This window comes from Pteropus alecto, unplaced genomic scaffold (assembly GCF_000325575.1).
Source record: "Pteropus alecto unplaced genomic scaffold, ASM32557v1 scaffold23, whole genome shotgun sequence".
In the NCBI taxonomy this organism is placed as follows: Eukaryota; Metazoa; Chordata; class Mammalia; order Chiroptera; family Pteropodidae; genus Pteropus; species Pteropus alecto.
In genome coordinates this window covers 4709915-4721641 of record NW_006435837.1, presented here as the reverse complement: position 1 = coordinate 4721641, position 11727 = coordinate 4709915, and the positions used below count along the sequence as shown (strand labels likewise).

The 11727-nt window shown below is 38.6% G+C and overlaps 1 protein-coding gene across 1 annotated transcript in view; it reads right to left on the bottom strand.

Moving 5' to 3' along the window:
- BEND2 (BEN domain containing 2) overlaps window positions 1-10263 on the bottom strand; it is a 53698-nt gene extending 43435 nt beyond the window's left edge. The window contains 3 exon segments of the mRNA XM_025046606.1: window positions 5567-5718; window positions 8256-8447; window positions 10224-10263. Of these exon segments, the coding sequence (XP_024902374.1) occupies window positions 5567-5718; window positions 8256-8447; window positions 10224-10263 (384 nt within the window).
- Window positions 10264-11727: the final 1464 nt, after the last annotated feature.

Here is an 11727-nt window from a genome sequence, read left to right as displayed (position 1 = left end):
ATAAAGAGTTTCGCAGACAAAAATAAACTTAAGGAATTTATCACCACCAAGCCAGAATCACAGGAAATGTTGGAAGGACTTCTTTAAGAATAAAAAAAGTATCAAAAACAGGAATAAATAATGGTAACAACTACATTCCTATCAATAAGCATCTTAAATGGAAAAGAATTAAGTGCTCCAACCAAAAGATAGAGGGGCTGAAAGGATAAGAAAACAAGACCCCTACATATGAAAAGGAAGGGGGAGGAAAAAGATATTGCTTTGATGGACCTAGAAGGTTTTTAAGTCAGACAGAGATAAACACTATATGATTTCACTTATATGTGGAATCTAAGGAATAAAAAGAACAAACTGAAAAACAGACTCACAAATATAGTGGACAATTTGGTGATGGACAGAGGTGAGGGAGGTTTTGGGGGCTGGGAGAATGGGGTGAAGGGTTAAAGAAGTACAAATTAGTAGCTGATGGATGGTCACAGGGGTGGAAGCATGGCATAGGGAATGCAGTTAGCATTAATACATTGGTTAGGTGGAGGGTCATGGGAGGGAGGAAGCAATTGGGGGGATCGTTTTACAAACTATATAGATGTCTAATCAATGTACTGTATACGTGAAACTAATTAAAATAAATTAATTAAAAAATATATAGATACATATGTATTAATAACGCTTCCACCTTTTTCACAATCATGTTCTTGCCTAGAGAAGATTTATTAATAAACCAAAAGGAAAAATGAAAGAAAGAAAGGTTTAAGACTTTAATTTCACTTTCAAGCAGAACCAAAGGCCTAAAGTACCTCTGCCCATTGCAAATACTACAGCAGCAAGAAAAGATACTTGCAGAACTGTTTCCTCATTAAACCAACTATACTAAAGGCACCATTTTCACCAAGCTTAACCGTTACATACTTCAGGGTAGGACAGACTAGTCTTCCAATAATCTAGTACCAAAAGTGCTTTAAAAGGAAGTACTTTTAACTGCAAACAAAGAACCAAATGTTATATGGCTTTTGATTTTCAAATAATCCAACAGTGACACTTTGTGGACAAAAGAGGAAACTTAAGCACCTATTTTTCTTAATAAATTAATCTCTAATTAAATCCTTTTCCAGACTAAACAGGATAAAATAGGTAAATAGACAGCAAATAACGATTACATTTAAGTATAATAACTCTTTATTCTAAGGATGAATTGCAGACTATACGAATAATTTAAATATAAATATATCAGGTAGGCTTCTAGTCAAAATGGTGGAGTAGGTTAACATTGCACTTACCTCCTCCTCTCACAATCACATCAAAATTACAACTAAACCATCATTAGGAGTTGCCTAAAGTCTAGCTGAACAGAAGTTCTACAACTGGGGACACAGAAGAGGCCACCTCAAAACTGGTAGAAAGGGCAGAGACCTGGAACGAGCTGGTCCCACACCCATGTGTAGTGGTTGAGGATCAGAAAAAATATCTCAGCTGCGAGGGTCCCCTTGGAGGAGTGAGAGGTCCTGGCTCCACACTGGGCTCCCCAGCTCTGGGTTTCAGTACCAGGAAGAGAAGTCCCCACAACTTCTGGCTGTAAAAACCAGCAGAGATTGTGGCTGAGTGAAGAGTGAGACAGAGGGCGGTGGGAATAGCAGAGATTTCTCTTAAGGGGCCTGTGCGCAGACTTAATAACTGACAGACTCAGTCACTCTGAGCTCCAGTGCTGGAGCAGCAGCTTGAAAGGCACCAGAGACATACAGGGAGGAACTGAGTTATCTGGCTTCAAGGTGAGGGCTGGAGAGGCAGCTTTCTCCCAGACAGAAGTACTGGCAGAGGCCATTGTTCCTTTGTTGAGCCCTCCCTACTCCCAGCATGCAGATGCAGGTGGTAGCATGTCTGAGTCAAGGTCAACTTGGCTAACACAGGTCACCCTGCCCAGTTGATTCCCTGAGACCCTGCCCACCCAACATGCAGGCCCACCCAAGCCACTTCCAGTGGCTTTTCCATACAAATAGTCTGTCTGGGCTCATGCTGCAGACTTTCCTAACATTTCTCAAAAGTTCGCAAACCCAAACAAGCACCATCTGGCCTTGGCGTGCCCTGTACCTCTTGCTGTGCAGCCCTAAGTGCAGCCCCAAGTCCAGCATAGGCAGCAGCTGCCCTCAGTTCATGGCTTGGTCTCTCAAGGTACCTCCAAGCCCAGCATAGGTGGTGGCCATCTGTAGATTGCTTTGTGATTCTTGCAAGGTGACCCTAGGCAGGGCACAGGCTGCAGCTAAACTTGAGCTGCAGCAGGGCCCCTCCCAGGAGGCCCCAGAGCCAGCACGCCCAGTGGCCTGCTTCAGATCAAGCCAGAGCACCACCCAGGGCTACATCTGAGGACGACACACCCAAGGGCAAACTGGGCAGGCGCCACAGCCCTGCTAAAGTGAATCCTGCTCCATAGGGTCAGCCTCTCACCGGCCAGTCCTCACAACCAATCAGCCCGAGAATCAATCCCTCCCACTGATGTGCAGAGCAACCAAAAGTCAACTACAATAGGAAGCAGGCACACACAAGACACACACCTGGAGAACCCGGCTCAGCTGACCAGGTAGATTGTACCAGTGGGCCCCACAGAACACCTACTACATAGAGCCACCCTACTAAGACTGGGAGACATAGCAGCTCTACCTAATACATGGAAGCAAAAACAGGAGGGGCATCCAAAATGAGGAGACAAAGAAACATGTCCCACATGAAAGAACAGAACAAAGCTCCAGAAAAAGAATTCAACAAAATGGAGAAAAGCAATCTAACAGACACAGAGTTCAAAACACTGGTTATAAGGATGCTCAATGAACTTAGGGGAAGAGTAGATGAACTCAGTGAGAACTTAAAACAAAGAGATATAAATAAAAATGGAGATAGGAAACATAAAAAAGAACTAGTCAGAAATGAAGAATACAATAACTGAAATGAAGAATACACTAGAGGGAATCAACAGTAGATTAGACAAAGCAGAGGATCAACTCAGCAATTTAGAAGATAAGGTCGCAGAAAACACTCAACCTAACAGCAACAAGAAAAAAAATCCAAAAAATTGAGGATAGTTTACGGGGCCTCTGGGACTACATCTACCATACCAACGTTCGCATCATAGAGATACCAGGAGAATAGAGAGCAAGTAACTGAAAACCTATTTGAAGAAATAATGACGGAAAAGTTCCCTAATCTGGCAAAGGAAATAGACATACAAGCCCAGAAAGCACAGAGAGTCCCAAACAAGACATATCATCATTAAAATGCCAAAGGTTAAAGACAATCTTAAAAGCAACAAGAGAAAAGCAGTTAGTTACCTACAAGGGAGCTCCCATAAGACTAGCAGCTGATTTTCAACAGAAACTTTGCAGGCCAGAAGGGATTGGCAGGAAATACCTGAAGTGATGAAAAGCAAGGACCTAAAACCAAGATTAATCTACCCAGCAAAGTTATCATTTAGAATCAAATGACAGATAAAGAGCTTCTTAGACAAGAAAAAAGAAAAAGAGTTCATCAACACCAAACTAGTATTATAAGAAATGTTAGAGGGACTTCTTTAAGAATAAAAAAAGACTGAAAACATGAATAATAAAATGGCAATAAGTACACACCTATCAACAATGACTTTAAATATAAATGGATTAAATGCTCCAATCAAAAGATAAGGTGGCTGAATGGATAAGAGAACAAGACCCTTATATACACTGCTTACAAGAAACTCGCTTCAGATCAAAAACACACAGATTGAAAGAAAAAGGATGGAAAAAGATATTTCATGAAAATAGAAATGGAAAAAAAAAAGCTAGGATAATAACACTTTACCAGACAAAACAGACTTTAAAACAAAAGCTATAACAAGAGACAAAGAAGGACCCAGTAATCCCATTTCTGGATATTCATCTGAAGAAACCCAAAACAGTACTTTCGAAGGGACAGGTGAATCCATATGTTCACTGCAGCATTATTTACAATAGCCAAGTTATATTAAGGCAACCTGAATGTCCATTAATGGATGAATGGAAAAAGAGGTGGTACATATATACGATGAAATAATACTCAGCCATGAAAAAGAATGAAATCTTTCCATCTGCAACAACATGGATGGACCTAAAGGGTATTGTGCTGAGTAGCGTAAGTCAGAGAGAGAAAGACAAATGCCATATGATTTCACTCACAAGTGGAATCCAAGCAAAATAAACAAAACAGAAACAAACTCATAGATACAGAGAACATTTTGAGGGTTACCATATGGGTGGAGGGTTTGGAGGTGAGTGAAAAAGGAGAAGGGATTAGAAGTACAATTTGGTAGTTACAAAACAGTCATGGGGATGTAAAGTACAGCATAAGGAATATTGTCAATAATATTGTAATAAATGTGTATGGTGTCAGATGAGTACTAGATTTATTGGGATGATCACTTCATAAGTTATATGAATGACTAATTACCATGTTATACACTTGAAACTAATATGAGATTTATGCCAACTGTAACTGAAATTTTTTTAAATTATTTTTAAAAAACATATCAAGTAGTTATTAATATCTTTGTTTTCAAAATTACCTGAATTAGCCCTATATTACAAAATTAGCAAAAATTATATGGAATTATAATACAGATTAATTATAAAAACAATAATGCCATCTTACTCTTGTATAGTGCTCTATGCTTTTTAAAGTACTTTCACATAGTTATGTCAGGAACCATGGCTCTTGGTAGGCAATTAACATTATCCCCAAAGATGAAAATATTGCAGCTAACAGAAATTAAGAGAATTGCCTATAATACTTACGTGGTATTATTATCCTCAATCTTATGTAAGGAAATAAATGCATTTTCTGTTAAGTCAAATTATATATAGTTTAATAATCTATTTTATTCAACTTCAGAGATGAAAAAGCATAGCAGAATATGATGGAAATGTAAAACAGTACAACCACTTCGGAAAACCATATGGCGGTTTTTGATAAACTTTCATCTGCCCTGTGACCCAGTATTTCCACTCCTGAGTATTTACCCAAGTTAAATGTAAACATATGGTCACTAAGAGACTACATAATAATGTTCATAGTCACTTTACCCATAGTGGCCAGAAACTGGAAACAACTCAAATGTCCATCAAAAGGAGAATGAATAAACAAATTATGGCTATTCCCACAATGGCATATTGCTCAGCAATAAACAAGAATGAAATACTGCTACAACCAGATGATTCTCCAAAATATTATTCTAAGGAAAAGAGACCGTAACACAAAAGAGTGTGCACTGTATGATTCTATTTATATTAAGTTCTATAAGCAGTCAAAACTAACCTATGATTAAAAAAGATCAGAATAATATTTCTCAAAGGTTTGGGGAGGGTGGGGACTTATGAGAAAGAAGTATGAGGCAACTTTCTGCAATGATGGAAATGTTCTTTATCTTGATGGGGGTAGGTATACATATTTGTCAAAACTCATTCAGCTATATACTTAAGATCTGTGCATTTTACTGTATGAAATTAAACTCACTTTTTTTAAAAAAAAAGCAGAATTAAAAAAATAAAGATTTTAACTTTACTATACAAACCATATCATCTTCTTTCGAATCAGAGGATTGTCTGTTTTTGCACGGTGGGATAAACTCCACTTCTGCTGAGTTGGGGTTACATGTTTTTAAATTTGCTGGATGGTTCATTTGTGAAACTGGTTGGTTACTTAGCTCTGCTAAACCTTCAACTCCTGAAAAGCAACACATAAAAAAGTTAATTCACATATTTACAACCTTAATAAATTTAATATGGATATGTTCTCAGAATGCCAACTCAAATTGAATTGGAGTCCTGGCTGAATTTTAGTGAAAGCAATTTGTTTTTATAATTTAAATAATTATCTAAACTGACTCAAGAAAAAATAGAAAATCTCAACAGATCTATAACAAGTAAAGTAATTGAATTGGTCATCACAAACCCCCCAGCAAAGAAAAGGCCTGGACTATAGGGCTTTTACTGGTAGATTCTACCAAACATTTAAAGAATTAACAACGATCCTACTCAAACTTTTCCAAAAAAACTGAAGAGCGTATACTTCCTAAATCATTCTATGAGGCCAGAATTACTCTGATACTAAAGTCAGATAAAGACATTACAAGAAAAGAAAATTATAGGCCAATATCTGTTATAGATATAGATGAAAAAATCCTCAACAAAACATTAACCAATCTAATCCAACAGCATATTAGGATTAGCTACCATGACCAAGGCGGATTTATCTCAGGAATGCAAGGGTAGTTCTACATAAGAAAACTCATCAATGTAACACATCACATTAATAAAACCAAGGGGAAAAAAAACTATGATCTCAATTGATCAGAAAAGGCATTTGACAAAAATCCAACACCATTTCATTATAAAAATTCTCAAAAAAACTAGGAACAGAGGGAAAATTTCACAACCTGATAAAGAGTACTTATGAAAACCCACAGCTAACACTATATTCAATGTTGAATGACTGAAAGCTTTCCTCCTATGCTTAGGAACAAGACAAGGGTGCCTACTTTCACCACTGGTATCAACATTATACTGAAAATTCTAGCTAGAGCTATTAGGCTGTTTAATGCTACTAAATTGTACACTTACAAAAGGTTAAAATGAAAACAATGATGTATGTATATTTCACCACAATAAAAACAATATTTACCTGACTACCTTTACTGAAATCTCCTATTCTGAATTTTTCTGTTAGATAAATAAAAGGGATCAGACTATATATAAATACTGCTCTGCAACCTCCTTTTTTTTTTCACTAAATGTGCATTGGTCTTTCCAAACCAATACCTTTAGATATACTAAAACCACTTTAACAGCTTCTTAGTTTCCTATCATGCAGACAGGCCACAATTCATTTAACTAGTCGCTGATTCATGGATATTCGAATTACTTCTGAAGCTTTGCTCTTGCAAAAAAACACTGCTGAACAGTCTTGCACTTGTGCAAGTAGTTCTATGGGATAAATTCCTAGAAGTAGAAATGATAAAAAAAATGGGTATCCACATTTGAAAATTCTTCTCTTGTTCATTTCCACTAAGGAGTACTGTTGGAGTCAGCCAGATATAACACACGAAGGAAGTATCTGCTGGTCTTGCACATATTTTTAGAACCAGAACAAATAACAAGTGGTATCAAAAGGGTTTTTGGCATCAGTTAGATCAGAGTTCCACAAACTATAGCCTGTAGACCAAATCCACCTTACCACTTGTTTTTTGGTATAGCCTACAAGCTAAGATTTTTTTTACATCTTTAAATGATTTAAAAAATAAAAAAACAAAAGAATATTTCATTGAAATAGAAAAATTATAAGAAATTCAAATTTCAGTGTCTATAAGTTTTACTGAAACATAGCTACACTCATCAATTTATGTACAGGCTGTTTTTATGCTTCAATAGCAGAGTGGAGTAGTGACAGAGCCCTTATGGCTGCAAAGCCTAAGATATTTACTATCTGGCCCTTTACAGAAAGGTTGCCAATCTCTAAACTAAGCAAACATTTCAAATTTTAAAGAGTAGGAAACCCAGTTCTCTAAGCAAAAGGCAAAGAACAAATTGTCATATAGCTACTGAAGAAATGGCTCAAGGGGTTAATGTCTCTTGGCTCTCTGTATACAAGTGAGGTGAATGGCCTCACATTTCCATCACTGTGGTTGAGAAGCAACCATTGAAAGGACAAGTAGCTATGGCAGTTCTGGAAGCAGGACTCCATTTCCCATGGACTCTTTTTGGGGTATTAATGTAAATGGTGCTATTTTTAATATCAAGTTCTAATTGTTTATTGCTGGTATACAGAAAAAGGATTAACTTTTGCATGTTAACCTAGTATCCTACAATCTTGCTATAATTGCTTATTAGTTCCAGGAGTTTTTTGTTGATTCTCTGAGACCTTCCATGTCATTTGTTCCAGGAACCCTTGAATTTATGTGTTTCCCATAAATTCAGCTTTTACTTTGTCACCACAGTTATAATTATAATTGCCAAGCACAAATTTTTCAGAGAAAGAATATGTTCTTCATAATGCTTTCTGAGGCTACTTCCCCACCCTCTGTAGAGCAAAAATAGAAAAGGAAACATGACAAAGCTTAAATGAAGGAAAAATGCAAGCACAAGTAAACATTATGGCCCTCTGCTAATTACTAATTAATATAAAACACATAGGTATATTTAAGCAATTTACTGGAAAAAGGGATCAGAAGCAAAATTTCAGAGGAGGAAATTTAACAAAATTACCATATGACATTTGGTATGGTGGCTGATAGTTATCAGTGCCGCCTTGAAAATCTGGTTGTGTGGTCACCATGCTATCAGTGGAATCTGTGTTCTCAGTAGACTCTGTTTCAGAATCTTCTATTATCACAACGTCATCATCCTCCTCATCATTGTTGTTATCACTGTCATCGTCAATAGTTACAACGATATAATCTAAGAATAAAAACAGAGAAAGTTTAGGTTAGATACCACATTAAATAAACAGTTTCTAGAGGAAACTACCTTATAAAGTTATGGATTATTTAAAAAATATATTTTAGCTGAAAAATTACATTAAATATTTTCATATCTCTAATCATTGCAAGCTAGCTAAGAAATCAATTGCTTAGTATGAAGTTTTGAGATATATATGTATGTTTATATGTATGTATACAGACACAGATAGTATTATTTTTAGTACTTCTGATTTTATAGAGCAATAAATTTCTTCTCATTTAAAAAACATGAAGACCTGGCCCATGCTATTATATGTTCAATGATATATTTTTAACTTTTATTTATTTTTTATCTGGATTAAAATTTTTATTTTTATTGAAGTAAAATCCACACAACATAAAATTAACCATTTTAAAGTGAACAGGTCAGTGACATTAAGTACATTCACAATGTTGGGGAACCACCACATTTATCTAGTTACGAAACATTTTCATCATCCCAAAATAAACCCTATATCCATTTAAGCAGTTCCTCCCCCATTCTCTCTACCCCAGCCCCTGACAACCACCAATCTGTGTTTCTCTCACTATGAATTTTCTGGATATATCATTTAAGTGGAATCATACAACATTTGTTCTTTTTTGTCTGGCCTCCTCACTTAGAAAAATGTTTTCAAGGTTCATCCACCTTGAAGCATGTATCAGTACTTCATTCCTTTTCATGGCTAAATAATATTCCATTGCATGGATATATGACATTTGCTTATCCATTAATCTGTTGATGGACATTTGAGTTGTTTCTACCTTTTTGACAGCGCTGCTGTGAACGTCTGTGTACAAGTTTTTGTGTGGACACATGTTTTTAATTCTGTTATTTATTTTTATTATTTTATTTTATTATTAGTTTCAAGTATACAGTATATTGGTTAGACATTTATATAGTTTATGAAATGATCCTCCCAATTACTCTATCACCCATCTGGCTCTACATATAGCCATTACAATACTAGTGACTACATTCCCTATGCTGTACTCTCCATCCTTGTGTGTTTTTATCTTTTAAATTATATAAATGATGCTACATAACCAGACTCTGTGATGACCATGAACTTCCAAATTTGTTCTCTAAGCTAATATTAATCATTATAATAATAAATCATGCAGAAATAAAGTACAAAAGTAAATGTTGCTATAAAGCAAATTAAATTCATACTGAATCTCACAAAATGTGAGATGGCCACGAAAAAACTAGATGTGAAATATCAACTCAGTAAACCATTTAAACGAATATGAAAAATAGCATGTTATGCAAAATATATATAAATGAGCTTTATTTCTTAAAGTTGGCCTGAAAAAGAATAGTAACTTGAAGTATTGCATTGCATATAGCTTAGATTCAATACATTTATTTGAACTAGACTAAAATATTAGAATAAAGTAATTAGCTAGTGTGAGGGGTGTGGCGGTGTGTAAATGGTGCTAGATTGAGAATCACATGATGTAGGTTCCAATTCAGGCTCTAGAGGCAGCCTCAAAACTGACTCGAGCTTGTGTCCTGCTTTATAAAATACCACGCAGAAAAGGTATGTGTAAAATCACTACTTATAAACCTTAAACCAGTTTACCACTTCATGTTATAAAACTCTAGAGCAGTCCGAATTCAGAAAGAGCTGGATTGAGGAGGGAATGAAGTGATCCCCAACAGACTAAGTTGAAGCCTTTTTTTTAATCAAACGACCGTGCTTTAACTTAAAGAAGGCTTCCCCTGCTTTACCGAGGTCCTCACATATTTCGGTATTCCATGACCCCTGCATCAGGCTCTATACGCGGAGACTTCTCCACACCCACATTTTTATTTTCTTTTTCCTCATTTACGTATTTACAATAAAACAGCAAGCCCGCACTATCTGTTTTTGACCAAACGTGGTTACCATCAAAGCCTCAAAATCAACATCTCGATCTCAGATGTTATAACGAATCAACTCGTTAGTTCATCGATCCTTTAAACTCAAAATTCTATATACAGTCTGAGAGTCTTGGTCCTTCCTGGACTCCTACCTCCTCCAACAGGAAAAAAGAAAGGATAAAAGACCAACAGAGTCCCAGAAAGTCAGCACCAGTTACTCAATAAGCGGCCAATATAAGCTAATAGGCAGTAGCACCCTTCGAGAGGCTGTGGGAACCACCTCGAATCACGCCACCGCGGCGCTGTTGAAATTTGAGGTTGCAAAGTGCAGACCGCTCGCAAGGGGCGGTGCTCAGCAGCGGCTTGAGGGGGTGCCCACGAGGCCTTGAAAAAAGTTCAAAGAACAAGTGCGGCCTAATGGACCAGCTCTGAAGCCGTCCTCTGGAGGGCACCAGAAACACACTGCGGTGGCCCAGCCTCCGGTGCAGAGATGGCGGAGATTGTTTCACGACCACTAGGTGGGTACTGGAAAGAATCTCGGCCCTCGTGCAGAAACCAGGCCCCGACACTCCGAACGCTAGCGCCACGAGCAGTGTCACCTCGAGCCCCTGGGACACCTTGAACCCCCAAAATGCAGTGAGCCCCAGATCACCCCCGACCCTGGGACGCCATAAACCTGAGCGGCGCTACGAGCGCCAGGTTCACCTCGAGTCCCTAGGACTCCATAAACCTGAGCGGCGCCACGAGCGTCGGGATCGCCTCGAGCCCCAAGGACTCCATAAACCTGAGCGGCGCCACGAGCGCGAGGTTCACCTCGAGTCCCTAGGACTCCATAAACCTGAGCGGCGCCACGAGCGCCAGGTTCTCCTCGAGACACTAGGACGCCATAAACCTGAGTGGCGCCACGAGCGTCGGGATCGCCTCGAGTCCCTAGGACGCCATAAACCTGAGTGGCGCCACGAGCGTCGGGATCGCCTCGAGTCCCTAGGATTCCATAAACCTGAGTGGCGTCACGAGCGTCGAGATCGCCTCGAGTCCCTAGGATTCCATAAACCTGAGCGGCGCCACGAGCGCCAGGTTCTCCTCGAGTCCCTAGGACGCCATAAACCTGAGTGGCGTCACAAGCGTCGAGATCGCCTCGAGTCCCTAGGATTCCATAAACCTGAGCGGCGCCACGAGCGCCAGGTTCTCCCCGAGACACTAGGACGCCATAAACCTGAGCGGCGCCACGAGCGCCAGGGTCACGTCAAACCGCTATAACGCCACAAACCTGAGGCGCCATGAGCCCCAAGATCACCTCGAACCGCTATAACGGCACAAACCTGAGGCGCCATGAGCCCCAGGATCACCTCGAACCGCTATAACGGCACAA